Here is a 17,589-nt window from a genome sequence, read left to right on the forward strand (position 1 = left end):
AGCTTTGTATTTATATCTAAACCATGGCTAGATCTGGTTACAAGAATTCAGCCAAGAAAAAAGTAACTCCCAATTGGTCTGGACACATTAAAGGAAAACATTCTTCAATTATTCAACAAATTCACCTGCTCAAATAAGTCAAGCTCATATGAAATTCCGCAGTTTAGTCTCAAACCTTTCTAACTCACATCTGCAAATCATGCAAACTTCTGCCTGAGGAATCCCTTGTCAATATATGGTGCCTCACGAGACTTCTGTGAGTCCCTTTTCCAGTGTCCATGAGTGAGAGAGCCACATAAATGAGTTATAACTTTACTTTTTAGAAGCACTGGAAAGCTTTCAGCTCTGAAACTAAAATAGTAGTCTTCAAATATATACCACATTCTAATGATTAATCCCACAGTGAAAATCCTTTAAACATACTTAAATTATTATGATGGGGCTCCATTTCATAGTGTATCAATCTTTAGTTTCAGTGGCGTTTTCTTTATTGGCCTGATTAAGTTTTGCTTTCGGTGTGTACATGTGGCTAAAAACATAAAACTGACAGTCTATTTCTTAGGATACACAAAATGCCAGGTTTTGCAATTGCCTCATTAATCATCTCCAACAATGAACTATGTTAATAAAGGTGGGAATATAAAGAAAAAAAGGTGCTTAATATTTAAAAGCAGGACATTAATGACTGTGTGATATATTGGAAAAATTCTCAAATCTGATTTCTCAAGTCACTTCCTTTATATTTGCCAAAAATGGACTTTTATGATGACGGCAAACCAGCTGATGCAAATTTATTCATTTTTTTGCTTGCAAAAAAAATTGCGTCTGCATCATTTTTGCTTAGTTTACCAAAAACGGCCGTTCTGAGGTCTGGATTAGAGTCACAATGATACGATAAAGAAATTGCTTACGTTAAACATAAAAGTTACAACAAATTGGCATGATGTCAATGAGGGATAAATGCTTAAAGAGTAAAAACATCTCCTTTTTCTCTCATGTCCATAAATGGCTGAAAATGGCAGTGAAATTCATCCCCTACCCAGGCAAAATGTGCTAGGATTCTCAGCTCTTTTATATCCTTGGATTTTGTGGAAACAACCATGAAGGATGTGGTAACTTTCTAACAGCATGCAGTGAACTTTACAAAATGTGTCTTGGTAACTCTTTTTATGGAATTTCTTGACTCATATTTTTAAAGTTCAAACGTCGAGAAAAAAATGCTAACGAGCATTGAATAATTTTTAGGACCTGAATTTGCTACCTAATGAGGACAATAGTCCCACACTTCAATCTTAGTGACATAAATGTGCTAGGACTGTACTCATAATCTTTTTCAAAACAAGTATAAAAAACTAACAAAGCAGCCATAATTATAAATCTGCCTTGCTGCTTAAAGGAGAGGAATGGCTTAGGCCTGAGGGATCTGAAGTTCTGTTAAGAATTTAATAAAAAAGAAATATTTCTCACATCTTTTAGAATATCATCGAAAATGCAATTAAAGGAAAAAATAACTCTCATCTTTCTTGTAAAACATTTCCTAAAGGGAGTCAAATCATTAAATTTATATGTTAAAATTATACTGCATTAAGAAATCAATTATGAAATTCTTGAAAGTCTAGGATTAAGCAACATTTAAATTTTTATATCAAGCTGCAAACTTAATCTTAGCTTGGAGAAGCAAGTTTAATCTTACATTAAGTGTTATGTACCAGTGCCAGCAAATTAATATTCTACTTTACAAGAAATATTTCTGGATGCTTTACTTTAACATCTCTCTTTTGGGCATTAACTTTCCATATTAAATATTTGATTCTTAGCCTTAAAATGAAGAGTGAAACATTAAACCGGAAAAGGGTGAACAGTATGGTTTCTGATATTATTCTTACAGAAATGAAAACGCAGGATACTGTTTACTAGGAATGAACACATTTTAAGGCCCTAAACACTCCTCAAATACAGTGAGTCCACCCTTCCAATTTCCCCTGCTCCACAGACCGTTAAGTGGAAGGTCGTGAATCTGTGGCATCAAGAGTTGGAATAAGCAGATTTCAACTTGACTCAGTTTAGAGAATAGAAAGGTCTGAGGCTCCTACAACCTGCTACTCGAGGTAAAGGACTTTTTATGGAACGATTCAAGCAGGGGCTGGATAAACGTGTCCAGTAGTTGCTTCTCATGTTCCTTCAGTTCGAAGATTCTATTAGTCTGTCTAATTAACAGATATCTAATGTTGATATGATACGATAGAGTCAGCAGACACCAGCTCATCAAATAGTGTTGGCATGGCTGGCGTGCATTAAGTAGCTTCAGAAAAGTCAAGGCTGTAATTCTTCTAAGGGTGACTTGGCTACACAACCCCGGCTCCTGGTGGCACTCCACAATGGAATGTACCTCGAAAGACCCTGCTGGTCATCCAAGAGGAAGGAAAAAGCGGTGACCCCAACAGTGACTGAAAATCCTTTGTGCATCAAACAATAATGCGTGTTGTCTTTGAAACAAGTATTTGTTAGCTCTGAAGGGAGTGATGAAAGTCACCGAGCTTTCAGTCACTTGATCATTTGGGACTGAGTACGAAGACGAGAGAAAGACCACTGGGAAAGGTCCCAGCAAAGCCCTGAGGGTGCCAGCGCTTGCGGGGTGGAGAGGAGGGCTGCATACAGCGTGACAAGTGCTGCAGAGTGAGATTTGGCCACTAGGAGGGTAGTTTCGTTCAAACGGCGCTGCAATGTAGCCTGCAGCAGGCCGAGGACGACGAGATGCCCACATAGCGACCCCGGGGTGGGCGAAAGCCCGCCTTCTTCTCTGAGGGCCGTCTGTCCTGTCAGTATCTTTGCCTCCTGATGGGACAGTATCTCAGGAGACAGGAAGAGCACCAAAACGCTTTGTAAATCCTTTACAATCAGACCATCTGTGCTGATTCATTTGTCTTAATAATAAGGAAAAACTCGTGGAACTATTTTAGATCAATGTTGAAATTGTGTTTTAAATAGAAATTTTGACTGTGAAGAATTGTGCTTGGTACTGAGTTCACTTGACGTGTACGAATGAGAGCCGACTATTGCAAGGGACTGAGCAACCCAAAGGCCACCAGATTGTCCTCAGTGGGGCTTGAGGTGGGGAAGCAGCGTGTTTGCAATGACCAGACTCCCAGTTCAGTTTGATGGTCTTGTAGTCTTGGGAATTGATTTAATCAGAGGCTTGATGGAAAATGTCGTTCAGGTCAGTGACGTTGGCTCGTGACTCACAAGCTTAGCGTTTTCAAGCTGTGTCCAAGGTGACTGACAAGCGTCGTTTACTGACACCTTAATGAATGTAGATGTTAATGAAAGGCACCCAAATAGTTTACTTCTAAAGGCTCTGGAAAGTCAGTGTCGGTGCTCAGTAAAGGTGGAAACCTGATGTCAAATTGAAGGACCTTTTAACATAGGATAAGCGGGCAATGAAAGGGCGTAATTAGAGAGGTATGTATTTTTATCAAGTGAAAGTCTCTTATTCGGCTCCGAACGTGTTTCTGAATTAGAGGTGTTCTCTAGCTCCCTTATTTAGGAACCAGGGTGGGGGGCACCTTGAATACTGGGACGTGGTATTTACCGGAATTCTTATGAAGGTCTTATTGTTTAATCAGAGCCAAGATGGCAAGGTTTTTATCCTTCTCTGTTAAAACGGTGCCACCGAAGTACTGACTCTTGTTGTTACTCCAGTCTTAATTCTGGAAAGTACACAATTCACTGATGTTAAGAAGGCACATGATTCTTCAATGTATGTACTACAAGGACAAGAAGGGAGGTGGATGGAGTGAACTTAGAGATCAGGGGTCAGCCAGCTGCGCCCACCGCCTAATCTTGTAAGGCTTATCAGAACCCAGCCAGGTGAGCCGTGTGCATGTTGCCTGTGGCTCTTTCCTGGTACCACAGTTGAGTTGTTGTGATGGAGACCTCATGGCCCACATGTTTACTACCTTCCACTCTACAGAAAGTTTGCTGACTCCCACTATGGACCATTAAGATCCTGACTGAAAAGCACGCGCGCGCGCGCACACACACACACACACACACACACACAGTGTGAGATCACCGGCATTTTAAACACTGATTAGGTATTTGCTATGAAGAGATTTTAGCGAGGTGTAAATATGCTGTGCTTAAAAAGTCACATAAAAATGGAGTGAATAACATTCCTTAAGAATATCACGTTCCTTAAAAATAACGTGGGAGGGGGGACTCGGAAGCTTGTGATCTCATCCTTTGAGGTGATGCTCTCCCCCCACCCAGGACATACGTGGCACCTCATCCAGCTGCCTGCGATGTTTCTGACCATTTTACTGGCCAGGAAAACCCTACTAGGTCTCAGTCCCTTCACCTAGGCCCGAGGCACGCTATGAAGGTGTCCTTTTTCTGAGTACATAAACGGGTTTTCTGAAAAAAGAGCTAGTCTAAGCCTACAGAGGGATCCAACAGTGCTGGGAGGCACCTAGAAATAATATATTCCTACCCCAGAAAAAGATACAATTGGTTAATATAAACATTTTTGGTTGCCAGTTAAGGCAAAAACATTAAGGTCTGTACAAAAATTCTATGGGTAACAAATCTTTCTCCCCAAAGACTTTATTAAGATACATTTTCAAGGTGAAAGTATTCTTTTTATTATGTTGAAGGGAGACAATGCAAAGTGCTGTGTATACATTAGCTTAGCTTAATCTGCACCGCTTTTGGTCATCCCACCTGTCCACTGCTCCCAGTTACTCCTGCTTTTCGGAATTGCTGAAATGAAGTGTGTTGTTTTTTTATAAAGCTCCCTGCTTATTTAATGTTGTATCTTTTCCCATCCCTCATGGCTTGTAGTAGAATAACCTAGAACAGGGTGGACAGTGTGACCTCATTACCCATCACAGGCAACCATCTCCTCACAAACAGTTATGTAATACATATCTGTGGACTCCATGTCCGACCACAGGCAGAGGGTCTGTAGCTGGAAATGGGAGGTCCCATTGAGTGTGGTGAGTCACAGTGAACAGAGAAGGGCCAGCCGTGGTAGGGTTTCGAGGCAGAATTCCCGCCTAGTAGAATTCCCGTTCTCCACAATTTTTTCCACTTTCCCATTCCTGAATCCCGAGATACAAACTATTTTCTGTTCTCCACGTATCGTTTCCACAAAGTGATGGCCGATACTACCAACCACCTGGGTTCAAGGAGCCGATTTTTCTGATTTCCCGACCAACTTTTCTCGGGATTCGGGAACGGGAAAGCGAAAAAACTTCCTGAGAACCCTCGTCTGTGGTGCCTGAGCTGCCTTCAGAGGCGCCTCCTGAAGACCAAGTAAGGGTTCTCATCCGCATCTCGCACTATGAAATGCAATCCTGAAAGGAGGCACAGTTCAGACTGCCCAGGAAGGAAACAGTAGCCGCATATATAAAACTCCAGTTGTGTACGTGGTCTTTAAAGAATTTCTTCAGGTTTCCTCTGCCATAGACGAGGCTAAGGCCCTGGACACATCCTCTGCTTGGAGGCAGATCCAATTCTGTCGTTCTTTGGAATGAGCTAATTGTGTAATGATATAGGTGACAATTACTTGAAAAATTAGAGCGGTAAAACCTGCTCTGGAAAATCACCCATGTCTTTATGTAAATACCACCCTCCTAGCTTAGGAATCGTGCCACCAAAACCCAGTGGGTGAGGCGAGGACAGGGGCAGGGGGACACGGACGTGTAACATACAGCCTGTTGTCCTTCACGTGGTGAAATCTAAATGCCAACACCTAACATGCCTCTTCACAAATACAAAAATCTTATCGGCAACTAAGACAGCAGCTCCAAGTGGCTTTACTGATGCACTACCCCACTCTCCCCTCCAACAAGCAATAAACTGCAACAGGATTTTCTTCTAGGCTTTCCCATCTTCCTCAGATACACTGAGTATTAGACACGTACATGTTAGTCGTGGCCACAGCAGTCATTCTACAACCAGGATTTTGCAGCAAACGGCTAATACTTAATCTTGTCACTAAGTATACTGAGTTATGGATTCGGTGTGGTTAAACAAAAAATATATCACCTGAGTCTTGCATCGAGATCTCTATAGTGATGCCTGCTGTAGGTAGGGTTTGGTCATTCTGTCTGTGGGGATGGTCACCTGTGTACTGGAGGAAAGGGCCCCAAGGGCCCAGGATGGACGATCCCACATGTCCTGTGCCTGGCCATACAGCCTACTTCTAACCAAAATCAGCTTGATAGTTACATGCCATTAGAGCAGGCAAAACCCTTAAGAAAGTTACCGAGGTCTTTAAATCATTTGCTTAGTAAATAATTTTGAGTTCCGACTACGTGCCTGCCAGCCATCGTATTTGACTATACTCTGCAGCCTCTAATTTCAAAGTTTTCCCAAATCTAAAATATTTACTTCATGAGTTTGACACAGGGAAAAGAATATCAAGATGGAAGTTGAGGAGCCCTGGATCCTAAAATCCACGGCAAAGTGCAGCAACCTCTCTGGGAATCAATTCTTTATTAGAAACTCTCTGCAAGTTTCTTTCAACCTAAATTCCTTAATTCTCTTGAAACCATTTTATATACTGTTGTCTCACCAACTGTTGGGACATGTGCCAAGATGATTGTCTTTTGCATGTTTCACTAAGATTCTAAAAATTCCCTAGTTATGCTTGGAAGATAAGTATTTTATTGCCAAACTTCGCTTTTGTTGGATAAAAGAAAAAAGTGTATGGCTGATGGTGAGAAGGTAGTACTCATCGCACGTAAGGCACCGTGGGTCTAGTGAGCCTGCTTTATTCTCTTTAATTAACTGAAGCTATGCTGGAGTCCATTCTTTTATTTCCTTCTTTAGTATAAAATGCGAAAGATAGTCATGACAGAGACTAAGCCCTGAAGGCCCTTTAATCTCCTTGTCACCATAGATCTAATAATTCAATTTCCTATACCAGCTTCCACACATTGGACTATGCTGACTGGTACTGAGAAAGAAAAAAGAAGCTCAAGTAGCATTTTCCTTAAAGTGAAACATGATTTCTAAATTTTAACTGTGCCCTTTCTGTTGTCAAAATACCACGAAATAGTTATGCATACATAATCTTTTCAATGTTTTTAGTGAAGCAGAACAAAAAACTGGTAACTATAATGCCCTGAAAATTTTAAAACAAAAGAAACCTTTACATAGAAATGTTTGCTCAATACTGCCTCAGCCAAAACGCTTGTCAGGCAATCCTTCACTTTATCTAGAGTATCTCCAGTGGAAGATTTGATATTGTTCTGAGGCTATCTCCTGTCATCTTTGGACAATTAAAAACTGCCTTTTAATCGTGAGCCACGTGGTCCCAGCTTAACCTCTTGGAACCATATAAAATATACCTAATTCTGCTGCACGACAGTTCTCTTACAAGGTTAAAGACACTGGGCATTATATGCCGTATGGGCACCCCACCCCCTCCTTTAATTCACCCTTCTCCAAACTCTCATTTCTTTAGTAAAGCCTAAATATCTGGTCATTCTGTAATTTCCTTTGTTCTAACACCACAAAAACCTAAAAATACTAGTTAAGTATGTTTTCTCCATACTATTAAAGTTTCAAAGACTTGAAATTTCCAAAATTATGCACAAGTGTAAATTACAGGGGAAATGCTTTAATGTTTTCTAAAACCTGTAGAGAATCCCAAAAGGAATCATGATGAAACAGATGACAGGCTGATTACAAATCGCTGCTGGTAACTCAAACAACTATCCAAGCGATACTAGGAGGTAGTTTGCGTCACTTACGCACTTCATATAAAAACATACAAACTTGTAAACCTCAAGTACAACGATATCTGAATTATACATAGGTCAGAGTTTACAAAGGTATTCCCCTACCCCAGTTAGTCTAATTTTGTACACCTGAAATGCAAAAAGATCTGAATTAAATGTCAGAGTCAACAAAATTCACAAAGCCAGAAGCAGTTTAGTGCTCACGAGTTTATATTTTTAGGTTTGATAAAGACTCTTGTGTATTTTCTAAATACACAGACAAAACAGTTTTGGAAGTTTACATACATGTCTTAGGACACTTATACTAGGTAGGTAAATTACATTAAAAATTGGTCTTCGTAAAAGGTCTTCCCAAAGAGCTTTTACAAACAGCAGGCAGAAGAAAGTGTTCTTTTTGTTTACAGTGTTTAAATGCTGATTCTCCCATTTCATCATGGTCTCAACCATCCCTCTCCTCGACCCAAAATCTTGTTCTCAATAGCCAGTGTACTCCGAGTCTCCGTACCCCACGCCATAGAACCCAGGGCTACTGTGTGCTCACCCCTAGCACATGTTAAGTCATCACGTGAAGGCGGGTACAGCAGGAACAAAACTTCTCATCTCAAATCCTAAAGTGACTAAGGAAAACCACCTGTTAGTTCTAAGCACGTATATCATGTACCATCTTTAAGTTTAAGGATCTGGGTGACTGAGCGGCACAAGAACGGGGCTCACATCTAGTTCTTCGTTTAAAAATCCTTTTAAAAACGAAAACGCCACAGCCAGTTCGTACGTGTGCCACGCGGAGGCTGGGCACCTTACTTATAGTTGGGCGACAGGCTACTGCTGCATTAGGAGGAAGGAGCAGTAAGGGGACTTGGGGGAGGCGGGGTTTGACACTCAGATTCCTAGCATAGCTGTTTCCTAGGGAAAGGAAGTCTCCTTAGATAGCCTCCTTTGAAGAGCTGAAATTCTACCAAAGTTGTTTAATGAGGCAGCAGTAGAGCCCCTAAAAGTGCTGCGGCTTCCGGGGCAGACCTGGCCCAACCCAGCTCTGCCCCTTAGTAGGTGTATTACATTAGGCAGGTCACAGTGGGCGGGTTGCTTGGGAGTCTTTCCTCTTCTCTAAAATGGAGACAATAGCACCTACCTTACAGAGGACTAGATAAAACAATGTAAAGCGCAATGGCACATGTAGGCACTAAAAAAAAAGAAAAAAAAAAAGAAAAAAAAATGTTTGGAGTCCTTATTCAGAAAAATAAACTCTTCATTCTATGTTGACAAAGTCCTAAAAATATAAATAAAGCTTATCAAGTTTTAAAATTTATGACTTTTAAAACCCATCTTCCATCACACTTCCCCCACCTTATTCGACTCCAGTCATCAGGCCTTAGACTAAATGAAGTCTCCAGGCCCTGATCCTTTCATTTCCTAGTTTTCTCCCTGTCCGCCCTTTTCTCCTTTCTTCTTGTCCTCCTGGTTCACGTCTGTTACTAACAACGCCAGACAGTGTTCGAGCGAGCGCTTTACACACACTGACTCATTCATCTCTGTCAGGGTGGCTCTACTGAAACACTAGGGAAGCCAGTGTTTCCCCCCAAATCTCAAAGCTGCTCACTACTGTTCAGGTCTCCTTATAATGTTTCTTCTTTTTTCAGCTCTTCATTGCTTGGGTGCTAAAACTTAGCGAAACAGCTAGTGAACATGAAAATTGAGGGCCAATAACAATGATCAAGTCGGAACCACATGGCAGTAACTGTCTGAGAACCCTAAGAAATAATGCATGATCTTGACTTAGATGAGAGGGTCTGTTACCACAGAGACACTAGGAAAGAAACAGTTTATACTCTTCCACTTCATTAAAATTAAAAGCTCTAAAATATTTTTCATTTAAAATATTAAGTTACAAGAGAAAAATTCAGCAAATGTGTAATACGTAATTCTGCCAGCCCCCCCACCGACAAAATTATGAGTATTGTTACCTCTGAGACCAATGATAAGTTCTTAGTATCTAGCAACTTCCTGAAATTGTACTGTAAGTCAGAAAAAGAATATACTTAAAAAAATAGAAACGTCCAGTAGTATACCTTAGTACTAAAACTATTGTTTAAAAAAAGATCTAGAAGGAAAAGGCAGTCCCTCGAGATCATGGAACAAAATAAGTTAGGCAGTCAGCAAGTAGAAAAACCTGTCAATTCTGTTTCTGGTAAAATGTTTACTTTAAAGAAGAAATTTTTATATAGGCTGAGGCTAATATAGTCAAGAGTTATAAACATTTTTCCTTTGGATTATCTTTCTAAAAACAAAATTTTAAAGTATCATATTTCAGTTGACTAAAAATATAGCCAAATCTGTCACAACACAACACAAAAGGTAATGGACAATTATAGAATATTTTAAATTAACAGTAAGAAGCCATCTACATCCAACCTTATTTCCAACTAAATCCAAAACAAAAGCACAACAATCCTGTAGTGTACCAAGTGTATTTCAATTTACTGTATGCAATCTAACAAAAATTTGGTCATAATTTCCCAGATATACATAAATGATTTAAGTAGTAAAAGAAAATTCAGCTTAGAGTAAGTTCATATCTTGAAGAAAAGTAAAAGTACATTAAGAATGTAAAGCCAAGTCCAGTTTCTATGCAATAAGTGAACTGTAGTCTAATAAAGCAGATTTACGTGATTTTCAGATATATATCTTTTCTCTTTAATATATATTTATATATAGACAGATCTACCAATTGTAAACTATGGTTTATTTTAAAGGAAGGGGATAAATGGGATGAAAGAAATCTTTATACTATACTTACATATATTCACAATGCAGAACATTTTACGTTTAAAATACTTTTTCATTCATAGTATCTTTGCCCAACTAATGTCTACTTTGGACCCCACCAGAACTACATTTTACTCATTTATCTAGAACATTGAGAATAAGATGTACTCTTCAGTCTTAAACAAAATCAAACCAAAACTATTCATGTCAGTTTTACAGGTATGTAGAAACTACAGTAAAGTTTAGGTGACAAAAGATGCATCTAACCATGTAACTGTACTTTATATCTGATTTATCCAAGCAGAAACATCAATATCTAACATTATTCTACTGAAATCAGAGACAATGAGAAAGTCTCTCAAAAACGATCAACATTTCAACTTTGATCAGATGGAGCACCAAAATTGTGTCTGTCAAAGTGTACTTTGCAACTTTTCCACATGACTAGCATAATTTAGTTACCTGATATAAAATAGGAAAATATACTCAATTTCTATTTAAAAGAAAGCTGAAAATATGATATCCCTCAATCTTATATAATATACAATATGTTTCTGATAAATGTTGTGCATGTTGATATTATGTGAAATGCTGTGAGTTTAACAATGATCTAATTCATCTGTCATCAGGCTATATAAATCTGACAATTTCTACTTAATACATCACCCCTTGTACCCTGAAGAATTTAGTATAATAAACTGTAAAGTCTCTCAGTATTTTATTTGTAAGATTTTTGCAGCTTGTTGAATCATGGTGACTACTAGAAAGACTACATATATCAAGGTGTAGTGACTTTAAGAAATTGAAAAAAATAAATTAATTATCTATCATAATTTCAAAACACTCAATATCCCAGTAAGTATGAAACAAAAGAGAATGCGATTTTTGTGTTAATTTTAATGATAAAAGGGCACAAGAGTAAAAACCTGATATTTCACTTATATTGCATATAACAAGCTAACCAAACTGGACATGGAGGATAAATTATAAAACAAATCATTGTACTTATTGTTTCAATGAGTCTCCTTTCGATTAGATTTGTCTTTTCAAATAGGACTGAGGTATAGGTACACTGGCAAAAATAAAGAGGCAAACAAGAATAGTGCCAAAGTAACAGATACCTAAAACCGAATACCATGTCAGAAAACGTCTTATAGTAACCATTTATCAGATTAGAGCAGCAGGAGAAAGTTACTTCTAAATCATAATCATTTAGTGGTATTTGTCAACTTCGCCACGGTAACTTTGCAACATCATTCTTCATTTGTGAAGGAGTAAAATTCATGTCAAAAAGGAAGGGGGAATGGAGGAAGTCAGTTAGTTCATTCCAATAAATTACCTCTCCAGTTCTTATAAACATGCCCATCAGCACAAAACTGAGAAATAATACCTAAGACTAGAAGAGACTTGGTTTAACTTAGGAAGCAAATTAAAATGGAACATACAGAAAAGTACAACCAATGGGGTTGAAAAGGCCCCTCACTGAAAATCTGTATTAAAAAAAATAAAATTAATAAAAATAAAAATAGAAACAAAACTCTACTAGTACGAACTAGCCTGAGTGGTTTGATGGACAGAGTAATCGGGCCAGCTGTCACTGTATCCTCAGAACTGGATTTCTTCATTCATGTTCAAGTGGCACATGAATGTCAGCGCTGTCAGGACAGGGACTCTACTCTTATAGGACCCAAAGAGTTACTGTATATCCGATAAATAAAAAATATTTTTACTTTGATAACTGACTGAAGATGTGGGGACTCCATGTAATCCAACCACAAGGTGGCTTGCTGTACAGTCCTGTGCAAATATAAAAAAAATGTTTTTTGCTATAAGGCTTTGACCCTACAGTTTCACAGCAACATAACTACCATCCAGCATGTACCATTATTTTGCAAGCCTTCGAGTTCAACAATTCAAATTGTCGATTCATATTATGTCCAAATGCAGCATCCATGAGAAGTATAGTAGGTCAGTTAGTCATCTAGAGACATACACACGTCTCCGGCTTCGTCCCACCGAGACGGGTCATTCTGATCGTCGCCATCGTCAGGCAGCTCTTCATCAGCTTCTCCTGCTTCATTCTCCTCGTACTCGTCATCCCGAGGGAAAGCTGTCTCCTGTCCCTGATCTACACCGTCTTGCCCTCCTGGCTGTGACTTATCTGCACAGTCTACACAAACACCATAGCGTCGAGATCCGTGTCTTATTCCAACACTGGCTGCTAACATGAAGATCTTCTTACACACCATACATTTGTATTTTTTATCCTTTTTATGCACCTAATTGAAGGGGGGAAAATCCAATATAAGGATGGTATAGACAATACAATGCATTTGAACCACTCAAATGAAACCACCCATTTAACAATGAGTGACTGTACCACTGGTTTTCTATATGAAGCTCAGTATCAGTTCACCAATCACATTCTTTGTTTAAGGCAATATATTTAATAATCAAGGTTCCTTAAAACTGCAGGTAACGGTGTTAAAATACCTTAAACTTCACTGACATACGTAGTTTATCTCAAAGATCGGTTACGTTTCACGTTACTTACCAGGGAATGTCTTTTTACATGCTCTCTGCGAGTAAACAGTTTTCCACAAATATCACAGCTAAAGGATCTGACTCCCGTATGGATGAGCAAATGTCTTTTTAGTGTTCGTCTGTATTTGGCTACATAGGTACAGTGAGGGCATTTTAACTTGTTCGTGTTTAGAGATGATTCACCTTTGAAAATTAAACAAAAAAAGCACTTATTATATATAAGCAGAAACTGGCTATTAAAAGCTTATCTACTATCACTGAGAACAGAGACTGTTACAGGGCCGTGACTCTGATGTTTTCTAAATCTCAGAATACGGAAGCTTGTAATGGTTAAAAATTATTTACAAATTCTGTAGATGTTTAGTTGACTAATACTTGCCATTTTCCCAAGTCTCTTGTTTTGGCCAAGATTCAGGCAATAATCCATACTTGAAATCGTTTGAAGCACCTGGTAGCAATCCATACTTGAAATCATTTGAAGTACCTGGTAGCAGGCCATACTTGAAATCACTCGAAGGGCCAGGCATCAGGCCATACTTGAAATCATGTGAAGTACCTAATACAATTGAAAAGTGATTTTGATATAATAATGGTAATAAAGATCTGTTTCTTAATAGAATCAAAAAATATTTGTATTTGAGCATTATGATAGAACAGTGTAATAAAAAATAGCTAAATAAAACAACTCTACATTTTAGTCTCAAACTGAGATGTCTTCAGACTTTATTATTCCAATTATAATACCCTAATTGGCAGGCATCTTAAATAGAAAACTACAATACAATTCAACCATAGTAAAAAAAAAATTCAGTAAAATAAATCTGAATACTATTTAATGGTGCGTGGAGGGCACATGAAACTACCTCTTTAAATATTATACTTCAAACATATCCAAACAGACCTGTGTCTTTTTTTTTTTTTTTTTTTTTTATTGGGGAAGGGGAACAGGACTTTATTTTTTATTGGGGAACAGTGTGTTATTTTTTATTGGGGAACAGTGTGTACTTCCAGGACTTTCTCCAAGTCAGTGTTGTCCTTTCAATCTTAACTGTGGAGGGTGCAGCTCAGCTCCAGGTCCAGTTGCCGTTGCTAGTTGCAGGGGGCGCAGCCCATCATCTCTTGCGGGACTTAAGGAATTGAACTGGCAACCTTGTGGCTGAGAGCCCACTGGCCCATGTGGGAATCGAACCAGCAGCTTTCGGAGTTAGGAGCATGGAGCTCCAACTGCCTTAGCCATGGGGCTGGCCCCCAAAACTCTGTCTTAATAGTTGCTATTCCTACTCTGTCACCTGAGACTGTCACCCTGAAGCCCAGCTTATGGAATAAGACAGTCTCCTTTTGTCCCCAAAACAATCATATAATCTTGTTTTAAGGATAACTGGTATAGAAAAATGGACCAAGGATGAAAAATAAAAATACACGGAAATTACAAATGAAAGTTCTTGCATCATTAGATTCTTGTTTGTTGTTTCAGACGCCCTGTTGGAGGTTCACCAAAATCTCTGTTTAAGTGCATTCTTAAGTAAATGAAAACCCAGAAGGTAGAACAGTTGATGCGTGAGGATCTTCAGACTGGCTGAAATAGGAACTATCTTCTCTGGATTTAATTCCATCTTGAATATTCCTTGTATGCAGGAATCCTTTAGCAGTGTGACTATATCCAGAACCTCCCATGGCTATTGCTACCCTGAGCCAATCGACCATCAACTCCTGCCTCTGGGTTATTTTCTATAACTATCGTGTGTCTCCCAACTCACACCGAGTTTTGCCTCCTCAACACAGCAATGTGAGATTCTTTGAAAACTTGAAGCCAGAGTCTGGCACTGCTCTAGTCAAAAGCCTGCAAGGACTACCCATCTCACGCCCAGTAAACACCCAAGACCCCCAAGGCCCTGTGCAAGCCAAAGCCCCCCCCCTGCTCTAGCCGGGCTCCCACCGCCCCCCCCCCCCCAGGCGCTCCGCCCACACCGCCCCGGCCTCTGTGCTGTTCTTCCACGAGAGATGGCTCCTGCTGCAAGGCCCTGCACCCACTCTTTCCTCTGCCTGGAACACTCCCTTCTCCATGCTGTATACATAGCTCACTCGTGCAGCAATTTATTAACTTTCCTGGACACCATCGGTTTTAGAAAAGAATGCCTGCCAAAAATAGGTTTTCTAAGAATTCCATTTCCCTATATCTATTTGCCAGATATATTGCCTCTCTTAAAAATTAAAAGAACTTCACATTTCTTCTTGGGTCAAAGTATCAATACCCAACAATGCAAAAAGGTCTCTCTGGTATTTAAAAACTGCACTTCATTACTATTAATGTAAATTGTTTTATACTTGGAATACATTCACCCACTTGTTTAATGTTAGGAACGCCCTCGGAATCCATAATTTGACTACAGTGTATTACCACTTGGGGGAAAGTTCTCAGAACCCTAAAGTGAAGCACCATATCGATGTCTGTGGGACGGAGACTGGGGGTGAGGGGTGGGGCGAGCCTGTGAGGTGATTATATCAATTTTAAGCTTCACGTTTCCAAATTAAGTTTGAGCTCTGTGACTCACAGTTCTTGTCTAAATTGGTGCAAAACAGAGCGCACAGGCTGTGCCTGTCTTACTTTGTACTTCTAATGTCCCAAACAGACACCCCTCAATTATTTGCTGAATAAATGTATCTGGCAAATGCTAACACGTACATAGTATTTTTGACTTGCTCAAAATACTTGAAAAACATCAGAAATCATGTTAGATATGCTATCCTCAACTAAGTACTATTCACTACATAAAATAAGAGAAAGAATGGCCCTAAAACAATTTATGAATTGATAACCTAAGATTCAGAATTAAAGATTTTTTAATACTTGAAATTCCATGTTTTTCCAAATAACCTTCAGTAAAGATATAATAAAAAGCATTCAATGATAACAGGCAAGAGACACCATTCTGGAATACAAAATGGTAATTCAAATTAAGAAAGCCTCGTCCCAAACTTGTTTCACTTCTCCAAATCCTTATCACCAGGAGAGAGACCTTACGGGAAATGTAAGAGCAGCCTGAACACAGGTATTCCTCTGTAATTCAGTGCACTGAAGGATCATTACAGTCATTAAAGATCTACCTCAAAACCGTGCTTACTGTTCATCAACACCCTTCTGGGCACACTAGTCCATGATGGCAAACGAAGAAGCAAGCAACGTTCTTCAACTCAAACTCCTAAGGCCAAGGCTGAGCTCAGCTGCACAAATACTAATGGATCAAGATGTCCCCTAAAGAGAAATGACTCTATATCAAGCGTTTACTTTCTGGAGAATGAGATAAATTCATTATATGGACCACTCGCCACTGAAAACGTTTCTGTGCACACATTTAAAATTTTACATATGAATTCACATAGCCCTACTAAACCCATTCTTGAACCAGATTTCTAAACCGAAAAAGTGTAATAAAATAGTCTTGCACTATTAGTGACTTTCTATACAAGGAAAAAGTCTTCGAAATCCAGCCTGTAAACTGCTAGTTTGAAAGCTTTTGTAAATTCTTTTCAACAGTTAGGAGAAACCACCTTAAAGCAGTTTCTTTAGAATTCTGGCTTACTTTTGGTCGGAGTATTCAGAAGCATTACTTACAGTTGCTCTAAGGAGGCCCCCTAATTGTCCCCTTCCCCATCAATGCTGAAAGAAGTGTCAAAGCTGCAGAAGTTGAATCAGTGAATATCCATGTCCCTTTATGTATCTTCAACAAATGTTAGTTTTGTCATATGTGCTCGCTATGTATACACACACACACCTTTTGGGTCTATTTGAAAACAACCTGCATACTCATCACCCTACCCCTAACCTAAATACAGCGTGTATCTTCTAGAACTTTCTCCTACGTAACCACAGCATCTTTATCACATCCAAGAATTTAAAATTGTTCAAAGAGTATCATTTAACACATACAAAGAACATTCAGTTTTCCAACTGTTCCCCAAATGCCCCTTTGGTCATTGTTTGGACCCACGATGTAATCAAGATTACGATGCATTTAGTCGGCCTCCTTCAATCTAGACGCCCCTATGCTTATCTTTTATGGCGTTAACGTTTTAGAATCTGGACTAGCCGGATTTGTGTAGGTTTGGATGGAGATTTTGGCAAGAATACCACATAGGTGAGTGACACTGTGTGTCAGGAGGCATGCTATTTCAGGCTCGTTTACTGCTCTTACTAAGCGTAATCATTTGGCCATGGTCATGTCCCTCGGGCCTCTTTGTGGCCTCCTTCCCTCTGTGATCGGGAGTAACCTATGAATAGACCGTTACAACACCCTTTCGCTCGGTCATCATGGAACAAGCCCATCCATAGTGGCTTAACCATCACGGATGATCCTGAATTATTTCCTGTGTGGGTTGCAAAATCTGTGTTTTTCCAATTCTATCATTCTTCAATTCTTATTAGCTTGGCATTCTTCTGTAAAGAAAGCTTTTCCCTTTCTAATTTACTCATTATGTACTCATGTAATTCTTTCGAATATTCATGGTTCTGCCTTTATGTGCAGGATGCTTCCTC

General features: G+C 39.2%; 1 protein-coding gene across 1 annotated transcript in view; it reads right to left on the reverse strand.

The window, feature by feature from the left end:
* Positions 1–7,940: 7,940 nt before the first annotated feature.
* The window catches only part of ZBTB10 (zinc finger and BTB domain containing 10), a 31,095-nt gene continuing 21,446 nt past the window's right edge, over positions 7,941–17,589 (reverse strand). Inside the window, exons 4-6 of the mRNA XM_019725465.2 lie at positions 13,435–13,611; positions 13,066–13,238; positions 7,941–12,790 (exon numbers count right to left, since the gene is read on the reverse strand). Coding sequence (XP_019581024.2) covers positions 12,485–12,790; positions 13,066–13,238; positions 13,435–13,611 — 656 coding nt within the window. The 3' untranslated portion in view covers positions 7,941–12,484. The remainder of the gene's footprint in view (positions 12,791–13,065; positions 13,239–13,434; positions 13,612–17,589) is intronic.

The sequence above is a fragment of the Rhinolophus sinicus genome, linkage group LG14 (genome assembly GCF_036562045.2).
Source record: "Rhinolophus sinicus isolate RSC01 linkage group LG14, ASM3656204v1, whole genome shotgun sequence".
NCBI lineage: Eukaryota > Metazoa > Chordata > Mammalia > Chiroptera > Rhinolophidae > Rhinolophus > Rhinolophus sinicus.